At 48.6% G+C, this 20677-nt stretch overlaps 9 protein-coding genes across 9 annotated transcripts; 5 read left to right on the top strand and 4 right to left on the bottom strand.

The window, feature by feature from the left end:
* Nucleotides 1–1864: 1864 nt before the first annotated feature.
* Nucleotides 1865–3090, bottom strand: FSUBG_11331 (syntaxin 18; the record flags this gene model as incomplete). Its single annotated transcript, XM_036676003.1, has 3 exons — nucleotides 1865–2105; nucleotides 2243–2922; nucleotides 2977–3090. The coding sequence occupies 3 exons, from the start codon at nucleotides 3088–3090 to the stop codon at nucleotides 1865–1867; spliced, it is 1035 nt and encodes a 344-aa protein (XP_036533190.1).
* Nucleotides 3091–3886: 796 nt separating this feature from the next.
* Nucleotides 3887–5521, top strand: FSUBG_11330 (quinidine resistance 1; the record flags this gene model as incomplete). The annotated part of the gene is made up of 1 exon (XM_036676002.1): nucleotides 3887–5521. One exon carries the CDS (start codon nucleotides 3887–3889, stop codon nucleotides 5519–5521), a length of 1635 nt encoding a protein of 544 aa, XP_036533189.1.
* Nucleotides 5522–5570: 49 nt separating this feature from the next.
* FSUBG_11329 (uncharacterized protein) lies at nucleotides 5571–6236 on the bottom strand (the record flags this gene model as incomplete). Its single annotated transcript, XM_036676000.1, has 3 exons — nucleotides 5571–5643; nucleotides 5695–6050; nucleotides 6123–6236. The coding sequence occupies 3 exons, from the start codon at nucleotides 6234–6236 to the stop codon at nucleotides 5571–5573; spliced, it is 543 nt and encodes a 180-aa protein (XP_036533188.1).
* A 710-nt stretch (nucleotides 6237–6946) lies between these two features.
* On the top strand, nucleotides 6947–9526 carry FSUBG_11328 (uncharacterized protein; the record flags this gene model as incomplete). The annotated part of the gene is made up of 5 exons (XM_036675999.1): nucleotides 6947–6991; nucleotides 7186–7466; nucleotides 7515–7590; nucleotides 7638–8002; nucleotides 8056–9526. 5 exons carry the CDS (start codon nucleotides 6947–6949, stop codon nucleotides 9524–9526), a joined length of 2238 nt encoding a protein of 745 aa, XP_036533187.1.
* A 2850-nt stretch (nucleotides 9527–12376) lies between these two features.
* Nucleotides 12377–13220, top strand: FSUBG_11327 (uncharacterized protein; the record flags this gene model as incomplete). Its single annotated transcript, XM_036675998.1, has 2 exons — nucleotides 12377–13007; nucleotides 13063–13220. 2 exons carry the CDS (start codon nucleotides 12377–12379, stop codon nucleotides 13218–13220), a joined length of 789 nt encoding a protein of 262 aa, XP_036533186.1.
* A 552-nt stretch (nucleotides 13221–13772) lies between these two features.
* On the bottom strand, nucleotides 13773–14289 carry FSUBG_11326 (proteasome maturation factor; the record flags this gene model as incomplete). The annotated part of the gene is made up of 2 exons (XM_036675997.1): nucleotides 13773–14228; nucleotides 14287–14289. 2 exons carry the CDS (start codon nucleotides 14287–14289, stop codon nucleotides 13773–13775), a joined length of 459 nt encoding a protein of 152 aa, XP_036533185.1.
* A 455-nt stretch (nucleotides 14290–14744) lies between these two features.
* On the top strand, nucleotides 14745–16679 carry FSUBG_11325 (mitochondrial repair protein; the record flags this gene model as incomplete). The annotated part of the gene is made up of 1 exon (XM_036675996.1): nucleotides 14745–16679. One exon carries the CDS (start codon nucleotides 14745–14747, stop codon nucleotides 16677–16679), a length of 1935 nt encoding a protein of 644 aa, XP_036533184.1.
* A 442-nt stretch (nucleotides 16680–17121) lies between these two features.
* On the top strand, nucleotides 17122–17881 carry FSUBG_11324 (uncharacterized protein; the record flags this gene model as incomplete). Its single annotated transcript, XM_036675995.1, has 5 exons — nucleotides 17122–17215; nucleotides 17275–17388; nucleotides 17444–17623; nucleotides 17674–17735; nucleotides 17789–17881. The coding sequence occupies 5 exons, from the start codon at nucleotides 17122–17124 to the stop codon at nucleotides 17879–17881; spliced, it is 543 nt and encodes a 180-aa protein (XP_036533183.1).
* A 148-nt stretch (nucleotides 17882–18029) lies between these two features.
* FSUBG_11323 (uncharacterized protein) lies at nucleotides 18030–20273 on the bottom strand (the record flags this gene model as incomplete). The annotated part of the gene is made up of 5 exons (XM_036675994.1): nucleotides 18030–18856; nucleotides 18903–19277; nucleotides 19332–19517; nucleotides 19574–19642; nucleotides 19712–20273. 5 exons carry the CDS (start codon nucleotides 20271–20273, stop codon nucleotides 18030–18032), a joined length of 2019 nt encoding a protein of 672 aa, XP_036533182.1.
* Between the last annotated feature and the right edge of the window lie 404 nt (nucleotides 20274–20677).

The raw sequence follows: 20677 nt of genomic DNA, 5'->3' as shown, positions 1-20677 counted from the left end.
AAATCGTCTGTTGTAGAAAGTTGTGATTGGGCCTTTAAATTATGCTCGCAGAATTTCAATAACTACCTACGGTTATCTCTTCCTTGTTGGACTGCGACAATCTAATCTTTTATGCTTTGTCCTCAAACAGGTATACCGAAAACACTTCCCGAGCTTGTGAAAAAGCTTGTGAAGCTCCATCACGTCAATATCAGAGCTCCCCGTTGTAATCGCCTACCTAGGCCTGAGAGCGTCACCTCGGCTCCTTGGAGTCTACCGTCACGCGCGTAATGGAGCTGACCGACCGGCAACCGTAACCTCACCGAGGTATGTACTCTTTCGTACATTTTGTTGCTTTACTTGGCATGGGTGACAGTGGATTTAGATTACGGAGCTAGGCTGACGTAGTGCTGTCTTTATCCGTTCGAGTAACTGATCCCATGTTCAATTTTTGCGGAGAGAATCTATGAATGAACCTTTGAAACTAATTATTAAGTTTCTAATTCACTTATGGTGTGATCTGTGGTCCCTTGAACTCGCATGTTTGAATCTGATCTCAAATATCTCATCTCACATCACGGATGGTAACTCTAATCAGCTCTCACCGTTCTATAACTTACCCTACCGTAACATGTAAATCCAAGTTCATGACCGTTGTGTTGGATCGACATTTTGCGTCAAAATCTCTCCAGTTTCTTCCCCAAACCCCTCCCCTACTAACCAAGACTCCAAATGGATCCATTCCCCAGAAAAAAGGAACCCGGTTCATTCTTCCAGACCCCTTCGATTCACTTCCCTACCAGTTTAGACAAGTTACAGCACGCATGCATTGCCAGTACCTAATAAGGTACAGTACATGTACCGGGTGGCTCTCGCGGCCCCGGACGCCCCGTTAACGTCCTGTCACGGGGAAGTAAAAAATCTTAGACAAAACATCACGAGGCTTTAGAATGCACTGTTGGGTAATAGATGGTCCAGCGTCAGCGCCCTGTTACATGCTCGCCTCCGACTTCGCCCGGCCAAAACGTAACATGATGGATTTGATCAGTCGTATGACTAACTCTGTAAATTGGAATGGTCTTTGCGATGTCTATGCGAGGTTATTCTGCCATAGAAATCTACATCTCCTGTAAATCTTGAATTGCCCCTGAATCCTTAGTAGGCTTTGAGGGTCCCGGCGTTGCAGAACATTCTGCATCGTATGTCTTTGGATTATCGAATGTTTGATCTAACCAGAGCTGAAAGACGAGGCCGATTGATTCAACGAGAAAAGTGTTCTAATTTGAATATTAGATACTATAGAAAGATTGTCCCGGGGTGAGATAAAATCTCCTGATGTCACCGGGATTACCAAGTCGATGTCATGCAGAGTACCATTCAAGTACAACGATCAATAGTTTGAAATCGAACAACAAGCAAATTCCGTTCATCATCTTGAGACTGATACATGGCATTTGTCTCTGACTGGCCCATCCATTAATTTCCCTTCGGGTCCTTGCTTATGTGGTTGTCATTAATGGGTATCTCAAAGTATGCTGGTTTCTACTCACATACCATTACAAAACTCATTCATTGCCAGTGGTCTGTTTTACTGGTTCATATAGTGGCAATCCCGTGGTCTCGCTCGTCACAGCTATGATGAAACCAGTCTGAAGTGAGAATATATCCCAGCTGAAAGTGGTTTTTGTTTTCAGGCTATCCATTTCCCATGAGTTCCTTAGGCACTACGAAGATGAACATAACAAGGCACATATATGTGCTCCATCTTCGACTATCTGCGTAGTATATAGTATCGAGATGTAGTTGGTTGCAGCTCCCACACCCTCCCAAGCTATTAATGCCTAGGCGTCAGTATGTCTGCACACCCTTTTGTTCGTTTGCCAACTCAAAACACCAGGTCCCAAAGCACAAGGAAAGCGCAGAGCCCACTTGCCGCAAAGAATGTATACTTTGCTGGACTTGCGCGCTGTGTCGCCTTTTTTAATTCCTTGTTGCCACCGCCCACGTTTTCCGTTGTTGCAAACGAGTCCGCTACGAGCTGATCTATATGCGCTGACTGTGTGGCGAGGTTATTTACGAGAAGTGACTGCAGCTCAGCTATTTCTAGCAACGACTTCTCAGCAGTTCTGTCGTACGAGTGTTAGCTCATACGCATGAATCAACTTCCCTTCCCCATGGGGTGGCGCTTGCGCTTGAAACTCTAGTACAGATACAACCAAGCAAAGGTGTGCCGATGGAGATCGAGAGGACTTATGACACGTACCTGACTTTGTCCAAACTATTCTCGAAATGCTTCATCATGTCTTGGTTCCCTTGCTCAAACATCTGTATTTGTTCCTCTGTCAACCCCTGGCTCGGGAACTGACCGTCTTCGGACATAGGGATCGATGCAGCAGGGGCTGTTTGGGAGTTTCGTCGGGCAGATGGAGCAAATTCCGCAAAGTCTCCAGCAATGGTGGCGCCTGATCTTGAAAGCATGCTGCGGTTTTTCTCCAGCTCGCGCTTTAGACGTGTTTTCATCATTTCTTGTTGCGTTCGGCAGCATAGCTCGAGTCGTTGCCGTAAAAACCAGAGAATACTATCTCGATGAATTCCCAAATCTCGTGCCTTGGCCTCAGCTTCTGCATGCTCCTCTGTTTTGCTGCTGATTATACCGCCTGAAGCCCATGCTCCAAAAGCTCCCAGGCCTCCATATTTCTTTCGGATTATAGCTGATTCGGTTTCACGCCGTAACTGTTCAGCCTCGTCGAGGGCACGAATGCCAGCATTCAATTCCCGGATCATCTGTTTCGCATTGGCGTCGACCTCCTCTCGGTCTCGATCTGTAAGCACACGAGTTTGTTCTTTTGAGACTCGGTTATGTGTCTTTCGTGGCTGCGCAGTCGATAAATATGCTTGTCGAACATCTTGAAGCTCTCGATGTAAGCAGGTGATATGCGAATTCTGTAGATACTAATCAGTTTTGGGGGTGAGGTCGAACCGAAGCGTATGGCTTACAATCCTATATGCCTCCTTTAAGAAACCATCGATGGCTTCCAAGGTGACACGTTTTCTTGTTTCCGGCGCATTTCGTTCCCGCAAGAGCTCATTGAAAGTGACCGTGACATTCATGGTGTGTGCTTCGAATTAGTCCGGGGCAAAGATTTTCGCTGAAAGGGTGAGCGGTTGGTGAAACCGAGTTCTTTAGTTTATGTACTTTAAAACCGAGGAGTTCAAGGCTTTGTCTGAGCATTCGAGTCAAGCTCTCTCATCAATAAAGGCCCAGGGTTGTTGTAGACACCATGGCTGCGTTGGTATGAAGCTCTGACGCACTTCGAAGAAAGCTCCACGTGGCTTAGTCATCGAGCAAGCTTGAATGCCGAACCGACCAAGCTTCAATTGTGATGCAACTTCTTTATTTGGTATTTTGTAATGATTTGCAGTCAGTTGAAACTTATACGGACCTTCTAGTCCTCCACTCTTCACAGCCTTTTTGTAAATAAAGATCGTCTCTGAACTTCCACATATTCAAGGTGCTCAGTGGGCTGATCAGGTTCACTCAATTCAACCTCCGAAAGACTGTATGTTACTAGAGAATTATGAAAATACTAGTCATCTATAAGTGCCTTTAGTATCCTTTCCCATCAAAGCTTTCTTGATTTAACAGCGAGGCCGACGAAATTGAGTACGAGGCTCAAAATATCTCCAGGAGACGGATCAGAGCAGAGCTCGGCATAAAGTAAAGACACGCCGAGTCCGTAAACTGTGGATAGAAGCCAAGACTATCGGGAATAATAATTCTATTACCGATAAAGAATGTTCTCCGATCGCGGGCAAATTGTTAGGTAGTAATAAAAGACTTGTCTTCCAGTTCTCGGTGACTGTCTCATCATGTTTATTGTATATTCCATCTTTCTGTCCAGCGAAGATGGAGGAGAAAAGCCAAAACCAGCCCTCTCCCAACACCGAAAACCGTCCGAGACATGACCATGACGATATCAGCGTACAGAGCACCGAGTTGGAGACTCTTCAGGGCCTCCGTAACCATAATACCGAGAAACTTGGCAGACCGCCACATAATGTATCAGCATCTCAGGCTGACGAGACGATAATGGGTGACCCCGAGAGCATGACTAGAGTCTCAAGCGGTCCAGCATACAGCGTTTTCTCAAAGAACACAAAACGATGGATTCTAGCTTTGGTCACAGCAGCCAGCTTCGTCTCACCTATGACGGCCAACATATACTTCCCCGCTATCCCTCCTATAGCCCAAGATTTGAACATATCTGTGTCACTCGTCAACCTCACCTTAACATCTTATATGATTTTTCAGGGATTATCGCCAACTATATTCGGCGACTTCGGTGATATGGCCGGGCGTCGACCCGCTTATATACTGGCCTTCTTGATTTACATATGTGCAAACATTGGTTTGGCCTTGCAACGTAACTTTGTTGCGCTACTGGTCCTTCGTTGTGTTCAGAGTGCCGGCAGCAGTGGAACTCTCGCTCTTGGTTTTGCTGTAGTTTCGGATATATCCTCAACAGCCGAGAGAGGAAAATATATGGGTATTGTTGGAGCTGGAATCAATGTTGGGCCTGCTTTCGGACCAGTCCTGGGTGGTATTCTGAGCCAGTACCTTGGATGGCCTGCTATCTTCTGGTTCTGTGCCATCTTCTCTGGTGTCTGGATGATCCCCTTTATCCTCTCCGCTCCCGAGACGTGCCGTAAAGTCGTTGGAAATGGCTCGATAGCACCACCAAAATGGAACAGGTCACTGCTTGATCTCTACAGAACCCGAGGAGATGTTACAAGCCAGAATATTCCGAAGCAGAAGTTAAAGTTTCCCAACCCATTGAAGACGCTTTACATCGTCTTTGAGAAAGAAATGGCTATTATTCTGGCGACAAACGCCATCATCTATTTGGCCTTTATTTTAGTGGCGGCTACCCTATCAACACTCTTCAAAGAGACGTACGGCTATAACGATCTTCAGGTTGGTCTTTGCTATTTGCCTTATGGATTTGGCTGCGCGTTGGCCGTTGTCGGTCAAGGATACGTCTTGGACTGGAACTATCGACGGATTGCAAAGAAGATTGGCTTCACTATCAACCGTAAGCGAGGAGACGATCTGGGCAAGTTCCCAATCGAGACTGCGCGAATCCAGCCGGTCTATCCAACGCTCCTCGCTGGTATCGCGACACTTATAGGGTATGGATGGGCCTTGCAAGTTGAAACTTCAGTTGCTGTCCCATTGGTCCTTGTCTTTCTGATTGGCATGTTCGTTCCAACCTCATTCAGTGTTCTCAATACCCTTATTGTTGATCTTAACCCACATGCTCCAGCTACTGCAACTGCAGCTAACAACCTTGTGCGATGTATGTTTGGAGCTGCAGCGACGGCCGCCATTGACCACATGATCGCAGGAATGGGTAGAGGGTGGTGTTTTACATTTCTTGCTTTACTGAACTTGGCCATGATCCCGGCTTTGAGACTTGTTGACAAGCAAGGCATGCGATGGAGGGCAGCCAAGGCAAAGCGAGAAGCAATGAATGCGACATAGCTATGCAACTCCGATTCTTATCTAGTCATTTGTCGTACCAGCAGACAGTTTATAAAGCTGCCACAGCGAACTCCAGAGGCTCTCTTTGCGCCTCCCACATCAGCCAGTCGGATCGTGTTGTTCTAGACAGTGTCAGTAGTGTAAGAAATATGCACACGGAGATAAATCCTTACGGTAATAGACCCATGGCATTGATCTTCCAGATTCCTACACCGAGCGCAACCAGCTGGCATACCACATACACAAACTTGACCTGCAATAATTGGGAAGAAAGAGACTCTGAATGGAAGCGTTCAAAGGCCTGGTTCGTGTTCATCAAGCCCATCAAAGGGTTCTTGAATGCCATAAAGACCATCATGATACTGAAGATCTGGAGAGAGTTGCCCGACATGTACATCATGATGGCGGTCATGGGAAGACCTTTAACAGGAGCCAGCGCGACTTCCCAGGCCTTCTTGAGCTTCAAGGTTTCCATCTCGGCGGTAGTCGGGGGCTTGCGGGGTTGAACCTTGACAGCATCCTTGTTCTTCTGTTTACTATGTTAGTCTTTGATCGTTATTGATCACGCGATGGAGAATGCGCGTGCCTTGGAGTTGGTGACGGTTGTTCCGGAGCTGAAGCCAGGAGGATCCTGAACACCAGATTGCTTGGACTTGGCAGCAGGAGGGCTCTCGAGTTGAGAGACCCAGATAGGGGAGGCAGATGGGCCAGCCATGATATATCGCTTGTGCTGTCGAAAGTCGTTGATAGAGATTGAAGGTATCGGAATGAAGTTCGCAGGCAAGGATGTTTGATGGTTGATGTTGGAAGCTCGTGGCGGCAACGTTGACGTGGATTGATTGGGCTAAGTTGATGACTGTAGCCCACCCCCATGTGGCATATTCGACATGTGGCGTAGCTGTGGCAGCTGTAATTTCGGCTTAATTGCAACCCACTATCTTATCAGCACCTATTTGGCTTACATTACTCGAGTCTACTAAGTGATCCCCTTTCCCAACTCCGACGCCGCCGATTCGAGACGTGAACGTTCAAACGTTCAAAATACGATCACGATAAACGTCGCAAACAAAACTCGAGGAAACCAGCGCTTCCCCTGCTTCCCCGAGTCCAAAGAAGCCTCTTAACGATACTCCACGATCGAGAACCGACATCACAGCGCCTCGCCTTACAACCGTTGGCATCTGGCGCACATGTGACCATCCCCTCCCATCTGCCATCCACCATCCACCCTCTACGACTTTCTTTGCGCTGGGCAACGCATCCTCGCCCAATTAGGTTGTGAATATCGAAACGACGGCTGAAAATACTTGGAAAAATCCAAAGTGAGGGGCTGTCAGGCATAGGGGGACTATTCCACATTCAACGTTACCGAAAACCAAGTCCCAGTCGCCGTATAGTCTTTATTTGGGATACAAGTACAACACCATGTCGAGCTCCGCCGGTGGAGGGGACTCCAAATTGTTTGCACGAGTAAGCCTTCCCGTCCTTCTATCATGTCTCAGCCTCGTAGGACCTGAGGTCTTATAAGTCTTTGAACCTCCATTTCACTGAAACTCGAATTTGTGTCTCCTTATCCCCTCCTGCTTTTGCGCAACAAGGTCTGCGCAAAAAGTCTTCGTTGCATCAGATCATATTTCCTCTTCAGTGTCACTATCGATACATAGTGTCGCAGCGCCGCGAACCATGTGATGGCAGCCATGTTCCTCGCATACATGCCCCCAAAATCACTTTATGATGGCCCGAGACTAAATAATATGCAGGGCAAAGTTGCCGAGCTACGCCTCGAGCTTAACAGTGGAGGGAAAAAGGACAAGGCCTATACAGGCAAGAAGATTGCTCTCAAGAAAATTGTCGCAAACATGACCATGAGTAATAATGACATGGTTGCCCTATTCCCCGACATCATTGGATGCATGGGTATCCAGAGTTTGGAAATCAAGAAGATGTAAGCATTTCAATGTTTGGGACTCGCTCAGAAGCTTATGTTAAATAGGTGCTTCCTGTTTCTGGTCAATTATGCCAGGATAAGACCTGAGATTGCCGTAAAGGCAATTCCTGTACTGGAACATGTTAGTTTACCGAAGACCACTCCAGGAGTAGTACTGACAAAGTACAGGATATGGAAGACCACAATCCTTTGGTACGGGCACTGGCTCTCCGAACAATGTCCTACATTCATGTCAGAGAGTTTGTTGAGGCTACTGTACCAATAGTCAAGCATATGCTCAAGGACAATGACCCATATGTACGAAAGACGGCTGCCTTCTGCGTCGCCAAACTTTACGACCATGACCGACATATGGTGGAGAACTCGGACCTCATTGATCGTTTGAACTCTTTGCTACGGGATGACAACCCCACAGTTGTTGCCAGCGCTCTGGCTGGACTCATGGATATCTGGGAACGCAGTGACGCCATCAAACTTACCATTGACTATAGCAATGCCTCCAAGATGGTGGCCATTCTCCCTGATTGCTCCGAGTAAGATCAATCACAGCACACTTGTGTAACTGTCGCTAATCTGGTGTCAACAGATGGGGTCAGACATATATCCTGGAGGCTCTCATGTCCTATGTGCCACAAGAATCCGGAGAAGCGATACTCCTAGCGGAACGAATATCACCACGACTGTCGCATTCTAATTCGTCCGTCGTGTTGACCTGCATTCGGGTGATTCTGTATCTGATGAATTACATCGCCGATCAGAAGCAAATCTCGGCACTCTGCAGGAAACTCTCACCACCCCTGGTCACACTTCTCGCCAAGGGTCCTGAAGTTCAGTACCTCGCTCTACGAAATGCTTTGTTGATTCTCCAGCGACGGCCGGAAGTGCTCCGAAATGATATCCGTGTCTTTTTCTGCAAGTACAACGATCCTATTTATGTCAAGGTCACAAAGCTGGAACTTATCTTCATGCTTGCCAACGAGGATAACATCGATGAGGTGTTGACGGAGTTGCGAGAATACGCCACTGAAATTGATGTCCACTTCGTCCGCAAGGCAGTACGTGCGATCGGTAAGTTGGCAATTAAGATTGAGCCAGCTGCACGACGATGCATCAACTTGCTCCTGGAGCTTGTAGCAACCAAGATCACATATATCGTGCAGGAAGCTACGGTGGTTATCCGAAACATCTTTCGAAAGTACCCTAATCAATATGAATCCATCATCAGCACCCTTTGCGAGCATCTAGATTCTCTGGATGAGCCGGAGGCCAAGGCAGCCATGGTTTGGGTCATTGGCCAATACGCAGATCGGATTGAGAATAGCGATGCCTTGTTAGAAGACTTCCTGTACTCGTTCGCAGAGGAGCCTGTCGAAGTGCAGTTAGCCTTGCTCACAGCTACAGTAAAGCTGTTCATCCAGCGACCAACCAAGGGTCAAGAACTGGTCCCCAAGGTTTTGAAGTGGGCAACTGAAGAGACGGATAACCCTGATCTTCGAGACCGAGCGTATATGTACTGGCGCTTGTTGTCTACAGATATGAATGCGGCGAGGCAGATCGTGATGGGGGAGAAGCCAGCGATTACCGCTGAGTCAGAAAGACTGGATTCGACGACGCTAGAGGAGATGTGTCTGAACGTGGGAACTCTAGCCACGGTCTATTTGAAGCCAGTGCAGACCGTGTTTAGGTCCGCTCGACCTCGCAAACTCCAGGACTCACCCGCATTGCAGAAGCAAAACCTCCTTGTTGCTGCAGACAGCCAAAAGAGCATAAGCATGTTTGGCAACGCCGGAGCGGCAACGGATGTTGATCCAAGAAGCCGAAATCCGACGTCAGGCAATGGTCAAGGGGACCTCGCGCAAGCAGTCAACGACGCAGATGCCTACTTTTCAAGTATCGGAACGCAGCAGCAGATGCAGCCGATGCATGATCAAGGGGATGATGTCTTTGGAGGAGGTAATGGCCACTCGACGGGATACGTGGTGAGCGCACATGCACCTCAAGCGGTTCTTCAGCCAGCTCAGGGTGCTGGCAGCAATGGTGATTTGTTAGTGCTATGAGTGAGTGATACCTTTGTATACTAGCGATTGGAGGCATAGTTCAGAAGCCAAGCCGTTTAAGCATATCCGTATTAGGCAGGAATTTGTGATGGAACATGTGGGAGTACAATCTGGCGGTGCGTCCAGCTCCAGGATCCGCCCAAGGGTTGCTTCATACTTGTATGAAATTATTACATATTCTCATATTTACAAGTTATGATAAATGTTGTTTTTTGGAGCTTCATGATACTTTGAGCATGCTTTTGTTGTCAGACTCATTCGAAGAATCTTAACTCTTGGCACTGCGGCTATCTACAAATTTCCTCATTCTCGACTTCAAGGGAGGAATCTGCGGGTGACTGCTCCGGGGAACGGCGTAGACTCGATTCGGCTTGGCCCGATAACCTTATTCCAAATGCCAATTGGGGCGAAGCACATTGCCAGAGCCTACTTAAGTTACAGTACCATTGTATCCAGAAACCTGCCCCGAGAGGTCACATCTGACCAGGGGTTTTGAGGCGAAGTCTGGAGTACGCTAGACGGAGACTTGGCTTGCTGGTCTGGACTGGCGTGGTCTGGTCTATAAAGACAGCGGGGAGAGACATGTCGTTGATGAGTTGTAAGGACCTTCTGAATGTATGCAAGTGGGCGAATCCGTGGTCTTGTGCGGGATATATCCGATGTATCGGTGTGTGAGCGGCCGTACTAGACCGTAGGAGAGGGTGTTCCTTGTGCCTTTTTCTCGGTGGAACTTTGGGGATTCAGGAACAAGCTCCGAGGCGTACCAGTGATGAGATCGAGGGGTGCATGCCAGTTGAGGACCCTTAGATGTGCTGAATACGGCTATAGCTTATGTTGGATTGGTTGGTGGGTGGAATACGATACGTTTGGTGTAAGTGGCTCGCTGATTCATGAATACAGCCTAATAGTGTAAGCAGAAGAGCCAAAAGAGCAATCCATCCAAGAGCCACTGAAGTACGATCGTAAATAATTCTGCTGTTTGAGATTGGACGAAAGCTATTCGTTATGATTTTCCTACCTACCTAGGTAATCATGAGTACCTAGGCAGTTCCCCACCTCCAATAGCTTTCTCTTAGTCGAGATACAGTGAGTGTAACGAAACAGATGGCTTGCGCCGCTGGTGCCATCTTTTCTGCTTGGTCTGGGCTAAGTCGCCTGGAAGCGGCACAGCCGGCTTCCGTAGCCGCCACATTTTCTACCTTTACCCTCCAGTGGCTTTGACCTTATCACCCGCTGAGAATAAACTCCGTATGGACACCACGACATCTTGTTCAGATTGTCAACTGTATGCAATAAACAAGACCTGAATTTTTCAACAAGAAGACTCTCACCTCTAAAAGGGAGATAACCTATATTCTGGAGTTTTCTTACTTAGAAGTGCCATGTTTGGAGTGACTTCATTCGCTAAGGGAGCGTTTTACTGACTTCCATTGTTACTGTTTACCTACCTACTAAGGTATGTACCTGCCCGACTCAGGTTGTGTAAGGTGGTAGAGCCAAGGCAGGTATCCGTACCTTCCCTTCCCTTTTACCAGTAAACCTAACCGAACGGAACTGAAGGCAACTGCCTCGCCTCACCTCCCTAGGTACCTAGGTAGGTAGCTGTCCGTTGCTGGCGACTCTTGACTTTAGTTATCACGAGTCTTGCCATTGTGTTATTGCTCACAAACCAAACGAGATCGAGCAAATTAATGCTTTCAGTCCGTCCGATTCATTCTTATCACTGAATAACTAATACCTCCCACTGTCACAAATCGGTTCGCTGAACTTTTTTGAGTGAGCGCCAACATCTGCCCGCCAAGTAGTTTACGGATCACGGATACAGCACTGTATTTGGTGTCGTCACCTCGGTCTGGGCTGGAACTTACCTTGTTTGGCTATCTTGGCTTTCTTACAGCAGGCTACTTTCTCGCTTTCAGGATTTATCGTGTATCCGGTAACCGACTTTGCCGGTATTCTCAACGGCCTCGTTAACTCTGCCATCAATTGTGTGCCTCGAATCAGGCTTGGTTGAACTGATCGACAACAATTGTCAACAAAGCAGCGCGGCCCCTTTCACTGCCGAGTCGCCCTGCTTGTCTCGGTCTCTGCCTGTCTCTCGTCATTGTCACTTTATCGTTTCCGACAATTGCAAGGGAGTCATCTACCTAGCTCAAGCCAAGCGCCCCCCTCGTTCCCCGTTCCCTGTCAGGCAAAGCGTCCAGCGACAGCGACACCACCAAAGACAAGAGAAGTCCACTCTATTGCACCGTCTCTCACTCCACACAGGCTCCACGCTCCAGCCGCTGGCCGCCAGGGCTCCTTGGCTGCTTTGTTTTGCGTCGCTTGTTCATTCACTGTCTCCTCATCAGCTTGCCTTGGAGTACAGCGCTGCACCACGAAGCGATTCACTGCTGCTACGTACTGCAGACCCGCGTTCCTCGACTCTGCCCTGCCTGGTCGTCGCGTTGCATTTGCATCTGCTTTATGTCTGAGCGTTTTATCTGAGTGGACGACACTCCGGGCCATTCACTGCCCCACCCCCGGTCTTGCGGCCCCCGGCCTGGGCGATCCATCCTTAGCCATCTTCCCAGCGAACTTGACGTCTTTCACTTTTGCTCCCGAGACCTGGCCACGCTACGGATACCGACTACATTCATCCACATCTCCATTTCCATCCACTTTCGCATTCCTCATTTTCATACCCATCTTTGATCCGGCATCTTCAAATAGTCGTAAATTCGCGTCGAATCGTACTGCTAGCGAACAAACCACTCGTTTACGCCGCTCTTCCTCTCGCGTTCTTCGCTTTCTTGCGTGGTGTGACCTCAGATCACATCCTCACCGCGCCGCCATCACCCTTCACCCAGTATGTCGGCTCCAGCGGACTCCACCATGAGTGGTGGTAAGGCTGCGCCTGTTGAAACTTCACGGCTCGAACAGCCTAACGATGCGGTAGCCATGGAAAACATTGCCCAATCCTCCGAGCAGGCGCCTGCCGATCACGCCCCCGAATCCGCCGATAAGACCGTTGTGACTGAACCAGCACCATCTACTGCTGCGCCAGCTACATCCGAGAACGCCGATAACTCAGCAGCCACCGCAGCAGCCTCATCGAAGGGAAAGGAGAAGGATACAGCTGCTCCTCCTCCTCCACCTACTAAGCAAGACTCGAATCTGGGCATCGGACCTGCTGTAGACGACATCAGAGAAATTTCAGGGGGCTCTTCCGACGGACCCGTTTGCAACATTACCCTTCTCCTTACCTCAGGAAGCCGACATCCGTACAAGATTGATGCTAAGTACTTGAGTCGGAGGAGCGTGGATATCCCAGACCAGACGGAGAGTGGCCTTCCGGATCCATTCAGTATCAGCGTTTATACCCTCAAGGAATTGATATTGCGCGAATGGCGCAGTGATTGGGAAGCAAAACCAGCAAGTCCCAGTAGCATTAGACTCATTCATTTCGGAAAGCTCCTAGATGACAAGGAGCAATTGAAGAGTAAGGCTCGTCATCAACCTGAGACACGGAGCATCATTTGCTAACCACCCCATAGAATATCAACTTTCAACCGAGAGCCCCAATGTTGTACATATGAGCATTCGGCCACAGGATCTTGATGAGGAAGAACCCAAGGCGGGAAATAAGAACCTTTCATCGAGCGGTGGTGATGGCCAACGTTCGCGGGACAGCAATTGCTGTATCATTTTATAAGTGAAGGCCACTTTTTTTTACTACAGGCAACTTCCAGACTGACTGTGCTCCACGCATGGTCTCACGAGAAGAGCCAAGTCCAAAGACTCTCATGCACTCAACGTTTGAGTTGGCGGGGTTTTTTTAGCCACCGTAGTCTTCACTTTAGTTGATGAGCATTCGGGTGACACTCATTCATTCCTTATAGCTTTTTCTTGGATTATTGTATTTATCAGCAGAAGCGTATGACGACTCTGCTGTGTGGGAGACGGGGACACCGGAGTCTACATTGGCGTATCATCGTGTATTCTGAGTTATGGGTTTGGTTGTGTTTTGGTTCTGTAATCTTCTTCTTCGGCATATTTGTCGATGCGTTATCAATCACAGCGCATTCATAGCAGTATAGAAAGCATTTATGTTGCGATTGCATGGTCTCATCCATCTTCTCAGCAGAAGAACAGACGTTGGTTATCTTGGTCGTTAACTTCCTTGAGCCTGTCTAAAGTGTTGTAATTATGATATACAAGGAGATGGCTAGGCCATCGTTCCCTTTGACACAACCAGCCGGCTTGTTCACTGGATCTTGAGCTTCTTTTCCATCTCGTCGTGGAACCCAGCAACGGCTCTTGTCTCATCGCCAGTGAAAACGTCCTCCCAGGTAATCGTAGCATCACGGCCCCTAAGAATATCCTCGTGAACGCTGGGGAGGCCGTTGCCGAGGGCCATGGGCCGCCACTCGCCATTCTGAACAATCTTGAGCTCCATGCCACGTCGAATAGGCTCAGCCATGCCATAAGTACGTCGAAGCGTCTCCATCTTGAGAGCCTCCTGAGTAGCCTCCCAGTTCTTCAGGCGGGCCTCGAGGGGATGAGCAGAGGCAGGCGTGGACTTGGAGTCGAATGGGGATGCGCCGACACCGTGGCGGAGAGTATCGTGGATGCCTGGGGCAGAGGGAGCGGAGGATGTGTGTGAGATATGAGTGTAGGTCTGGGCGTTGGAGTTGCCGGGGACGATGCGCATTGCTTGAGACTTTGAGGAGGATAGTTAGCTCTCGTGATAGAGAAAATGGATGGGTGCTGAGGCTTACCATTTTGAGGGATGTGGTTGTTCCTTGTCCTTGGGAGAAGTGAGTGCGGTGGAAGAAATATGAGTCGTTGGATCCAGAAATTCAGTGAATCCGAGGCCGTTTTCGCAGAGGAGATGATGCGACGTTGATGGGCGGGTGGATTTGATTGCTCGATAGATGGAGGCTCAACGTGATGATGAAAGCTCCAGCTCAAGTTAAGGCAGCCTTGCGCTGGCGTTGCCGCACTTTGAGAGTACGTACCTTTTCCCGGCTCCGGGGAGTAAGCTGCAGGTCCGGCAGAAGGTACGTATCTCTAACCCCAGCTTCTACCTAGGTTCTCGATGAGACCCACGCAGACATTGTCACTTACCTTACAGAGTACTAAGGTACTTAAAGATTCCGACTTCACCTGTAGACAACATTCTCTCCTTTACATTGATAATGAGTTTTTATCTATTCAGAGACACTCTGATAAAGTCATGAGGCCAATCTCGACTCGTCCTCCGATCATTCGGATCGCCAATGGCACATTCTATCGACATCATCCAAATTCAGCATCATCACGTCCAAACCCACCTCTCTTTACTGACTTGAGCTTCGAGTTGGCTTCTGCATCGAACTCACCTCGAAATTGGTGTATTGTAGGCCCATCTCTGTCTGGCAAAACAACCTTTCTTCAGGCCCTGAGGGGTAGGTTTCTCTGCGAACCACCTATCGCGAGATCTTATCCCTACCTTTCTACCGAGGAAGTTCCCAAGCGGTTACGAACGCCGCAAAAGGCAATTGAGTATGTGGGCTTCGATGCTGAGCAGACTGGAGGAGGGCTCGGTGGTGGCGTTGCAACGAGTGCATACCTCTCAGCGCGATATGAGTCGCGACGGGAGATTACCGACTTCTCACTAAGGGATTTCCTCATGGGCAACACAGAGCTTAATCCCATGCAGGCAGAACTCGGTCAGGATGAGGCTGCTATCTCCCCGGATCTGCTTTCTCGAGTTGTCAAGGACCTGAAGCTTGAGCCCCTGCTTGATCTTCCTGTCTCGTTTCTTAGTAACGGACAAGGTCGAAGGGCGCGTATAGCTCGTGCACTTCTCACCAAGCCTGAAGTTCTCTTACTCGATGAGCCTTTCATGGGGCTGGACCCGCCTACAGTCTCAGGTTTAAGCCCTTTACTCCACTCGCTGGCTGAGAAAGCAAGCCCGCGTCTTGTTCTTAGTGCACGGCCACAGGATCCTGTCCCTGACTGGATCACTCACCTCGTGTATCTAAGAACGGACTGCCAAGTGGGATCCATGGGGCCCAAGGAGGAAGTTCTTGACGGTCTTAAGAAGTACGTCCGTGGAGTCCGAAGGGGTGGACTTACAGAGGATGAGAAGCTACCGCTACACTCACTTGTTGATATCGGTCGTGTACTACCATCAAGTGCTTCTACAGAAGCCTCTGGTAATCTAAGGGAAGCATCATATGAGGAGCTTGAGCCAATAAATCCCAAAGCAGAGCCCCTAATTGAGATGGATGGCTGCAAAGTCAAGTATCGTGGGAAGATCGCACTGGGTAACTGGACGCAGCAAACTACTCACGGTTCTAAAGACGGTTTGATATGGACAGTTCGACGTGGTGAGCGATGGGGAGTTTTTGGTCCTAATGGCTCAGGGAAAACGACCATAGTGTCTTTGCTCTGCTCAGATCATCCTCAGTCTTACTCCCTTCCCATCAAGCTGTTCGGACGATTTCGCCTTCCAGAACCTGGCACAGGCCAGCGGCCACTTACATTCTGGGACATCCAGTCCAGAATTGGACACTCGAGTCCCGAAGTTCATCAGCACATGCCTCGGAACTTGACGGTGCGCCAAGTGATTGAGAATGCTTGGTCAGAAACATTTCGAGCGAGACCGAAGCTAGACAATGAAGCCAAAGAGAAGGTTGAGGCGGCTCTTCGCTGGTTTGCTCCGGAACTACATCCAAACTATTCTTCAGCATCGCACGAGAACCTCTCCTGGGCGGATGATTACATGTTTGGCGGTCTGTCTTTCAGCGCACAACGTGTTGCCCTCTTCGTTAGATCCATGATCAAGAGCCCAGATGTTGTGGTTCTTGATGAAGCTTTTAGCGGCATGGATGATGCAGTACGAGACAAGTGCACGCTGTTCCTTGAACAAGGTGAGGCTAAAACATATCGAGGCGAAGAGATCATCGAGAATGACGCCTCAAAGTCAGGCCAGGTCAAGATCCCAGGCCTTTCTGATCAGCAAGCACTGATCTGCATTGCTCATGTCAAGGAGGAGGTGCCAGACTGTGTGAGAGAGTGGCTGTGTCTTCCTGAGGCCAACACGGGACGGGCAGCAAGATTTGGACGACTTGATGGGCCATTGAGAACTGACGAGAATAGGTGGCATGAGGTATGGGGTTTCTAAAGGGAGAAAAAGGTTTACGCGATATATGCTATATTCATGAATTACTTACGGTGTGGCATATGAGATATGAAGATACTTGCTTTTACAATCTGGTTGCAAATAGACAAACCAGTGATAGTAAGGGTACCTCAAGAGCATCTATCACGAAATCCAGATGAATCAAATGTCAAAGACAGAACTTCAAACGTCACGTCATTAGTGCTAGTATGATAGAATTTTGGATTCCGCTATAGGGTAGTTTGTGCTATGAAAGTGAAGCCCGGTAATTGGTGCGAATTGAGTATCCGGCCGAGCCCCGAAACCACCAACCACATCAACCCTTCCTCTACTAACACCCAACCTCACATGCTCATATTCGTCTCGTGGGCTTCGAATACATCAACCGGCATCAGTCTGATTGAATCTGTCATCGAATTGTTAATTTGTTCGTCATATCGTTGAAATGGCTGCTCATGATGCGAATATCGATGATGAAGACCTCACTATCCATGCCTGCTGTGCGCCTATCACCAACCTAGCTCGACCTATTGATTTCAGTGAGCTTGAGTATGTGAAAGTTGTAAAAGAGAACTCTTATGAATGGAGCAGCTTACAGTCTGTCTCTTTAGCGAGGAGGAGAATAGACCTTTCTTTCACTGGCCAATCTTTGGACCATTGCTAGTAGAGAACGAGAGCAGCGATGCGCGAGATCACTGCGCCAATGAGAGAAGTACATATCCTCTTCCGCTGCCTCTTCCATGCCATAGGCTAATCCTTATACATAGCGTTCCTCTCATACCTTCGGTTATCGATATACATGGCCATCGTCTCAATGGCCATCACACTTTCGTTCCACTTAAAGAATGAAGCCACACCGTTAGAGCTGAGAATGGCAAAGCCTCTCGGGACGATATTCTGGGGGCTTTCGGTCTTGACTCTGTTTGCTGGAATGGGTAACTATATAAGTGAGTGTTACTGCGCCGTAGCACATGCGCCAAACTAACGCTCTGTGTAGCGACCGTCAACAAGTACAGCAAACGGGCGGCTATTGTACAGATTGGCTGGAAGACTCATGCAGTAAGTTTGTCAATGTATGACAAACGTGGTGGTTATGTGCTGACATCACACAGGTTTTCAGTCTCACAGCGGTCTCAATCATAGGGACCTGTCTCATCCTGCTCGTCATTGCCAAGGTTCGACAACAGTCATCATCCAATTCTTGACATATATACCCAAATTGAAATTGCATCAATACATGTTCGTTACTCAATAGCGCCTGAGCTTCCAGTACCAACCATGCAAAACCCCATACAATAGATATTGAAAATGAAAGCCGTCCATACCTTGGCTCTGGCTGTAAATAGCAATTACTTATGCTGTTTCCGTGATATCCTTGGCTTCAGTCGCTGTATCTGCACTGGCCGTACCCTTGCTCTTACAAAAGAGGTCACTGGCATCTTTGCTGCGCCTCGGCTGTCCAAACTCGTCCTCATCGTTTATGGCGTTCGGTGGACACCCACCAACCTCTTGACGGAATTGTTTTGTAAGCTCCATTGAGGCCGTTTCAAGCTCTGCTAGCGATGTTGATTTGCCATTCCATGAAATGAGTGGCAAGTCACCTAATGCCAGCAGGTTACCCTCACGAGGTAATGTCGTGAGCATATCGACTGGGGACGCTGGGTCGAATTTTGACGTTGCACTGTCTGCCTCCCCGGTCTTATCATTCTCATCACCTTCGCCCAAGTACTCCTCTGGGGTATTAGGAAGGTCACTGTGTGCCCCCAAGATAGTGCTCGCCGTTTCCGGTCTCGGGTACAGAGTCACATACCCCCGAAGCTGTGATAGCTGAAGTACATACTCTAACCAGGCCGGATGTTTCTTGCTCGTACTCTTCTTGGCTAAGAAGGCTGGCGTTTCTGTTCCTATTTGCTGCTTTTCTAGAATCCGTGACACATAGCCATGCAGCTCAACCCACTTGTCTCCCATGAACAGAACAGCATCGCTAGTTGGGGCCTGCCAGAAGAAGGGACTTGAACCGCTCTTTTCGTCTGCATCCTCAGCTGGCGGGACTGTTAGGGGTGTTATATCATCGAGGAGAGTGCTGGGAGAGTGAAAACTGATGCCCATGATGTTCTCATTCCAGTCCTGAAGAATGGAAGATTGTGAGTATAGGCTATGAAGAAGGGTGTATTTCACATCTGGCTGTGTCAGTGTTGCCTAGTTAAAGTATAGAAGATCACGCACAGTTGAAAAATTGAGGTGAGACCTCAGTGTGAGCTGCTAGGACAAGCACATGATTGTGTGATGGCTTGCTTGGCCAGAACGATTCTAAAAAACGGACTGAGCTCTCCTCCTCATCTATTTTCCGTGATGATATTCGATGACGAAGAGAGAGCATCTGTGATTGAGGGAGCTGTCCAGAAGCCTTGGAAGGCCAATGGAAACCAGACAAGAAGTTTTCCAATGGCTTTTCTACAACTGAAGGCAGCTCGACTGTAAGCTGGGGAACCGACAGGGCACTCTTATCGGCCTTGCGCAGCGAGGTGAGGAGCCGTTGTAGATTGGCTGTGCCAACGGGAGGTGCCTGGACCAATATGTCGAAATGCACCTTGTTCCAGGCTGATAACAGTTGGTGAGCATATATGATAACGAGAAGCAAGGAGAGCTACTCACCAGCCAATGCTGAGGCGTCAAGCTTGGAAATCCACGCAAGGCGAGTTTCTGGCTTTTCTGACAGCTCTATAAGAGCAGACCTCGTCCCAGTGATCTGATCACGGATGGCTTGGAGGAAGTAATCTTCTTCCTTCTGAGTAGAGTCAACAATAATTGCTTGAGGGTGCATGAAGTTCTCAATATAGACTTGACAACATTTTGTTAGATAAATGTGTAATAGGTTGGTTCGAATTGGAGCTTACAAAATGCACGGATTGCAGCGAGTTTCAGCCTCAACTCAGAAGACGTGGAAGCATAGTCAGTGCGGGCATCTACACAACTATTAGAAAATAGGCCCTCTAGCATTGGGAAGAAGCTCATACCGTGTACATATATCTTACAGCTTTTGACGCTTTTGTCGATGCCGTTTATTTCGAGGAGTTCCTTGATGGGGATCTCTTCCCTACTCATAAGCGCAAAATGAACATGGTTCTTTTCTTGCGCCGACATCTGGCAAGCCATTGGCAGAAGACTAGAGGCGCTGCTGATGCTTGAAGCAGCGAATAGAATGTTCTTGTTCCTCTCGTAAGCGCCGCCGGTTCCTTGGATGTTTCGCAACGTCTCTGCGAGCTCCGGGAATTTGAGCGGTCCCCTGTGGTAGACCTTGTCCTGTCCCTGTTTGCGCCCCGGCGCAGACCTCTCTGATGCCGCATCGGTCGAGCTATCGGAGGACAATACGAAATTGTATATTATGAAGAAGACGATCGATATAAAGACTAGGTATGAAATAAGGCGACTGACGGAGCTACGGCGGGGAGCACGCGGCGTAGCCTGCCATTGAGGACCAGATCCTGAGTTATGATAGCGATGCCCTGGGAGGTGAAGGTCGTCGTCTTTTTTATTGGCCATCTCCTCATCCCCAGCCCAAAAGCGTGCTTTTTTTCTGCCGCGTGCAGGCGTCATATTGTTGTGGTATAGTTGTCGTCGATCGGAAACGTTTGGAGCTCAAGAGTTGATAGAGGATGGGTAGATAGAGCTCATGGGCGCTAGCTTTATCCAAGGTTACCTGGCTAGAGACAGGTATTTACACGGCGGGTATAAACATGCAGAGGAATCAATCGCAGTTGCGATGTATTGGGCGAGTGTAAGAAAAGAAACGACGCTTGTTCTGAATGATTATGTGTGTGTATGAGGATTATTAAAGGATTGAAGATGCTGGAGGATGACGGAGAGCACCTACCTAGGTAGGTACTTAGTAAAGGTTGGTAGCTGCTGACCCTTGTTTCCCCAGGACAAGACCTTAGAACAGCGTGGCTCGTGCTTGTCTCGTCACTATTGCAGTTTGGTTGGCTCCATACCTGAGTACC

Source organism: Fusarium subglutinans (assembly GCF_013396075.1).
Source record: "Fusarium subglutinans strain NRRL 66333 chromosome Unknown NRRL66333_c0000213, whole genome shotgun sequence".
Classification (NCBI taxonomy): domain Eukaryota; kingdom Fungi; phylum Ascomycota; class Sordariomycetes; order Hypocreales; family Nectriaceae; genus Fusarium; species Fusarium subglutinans.
The sequence above is the reverse complement of the archived record's forward strand: the minus strand, read 5'-3'. Positions and strand labels throughout refer to the sequence as shown.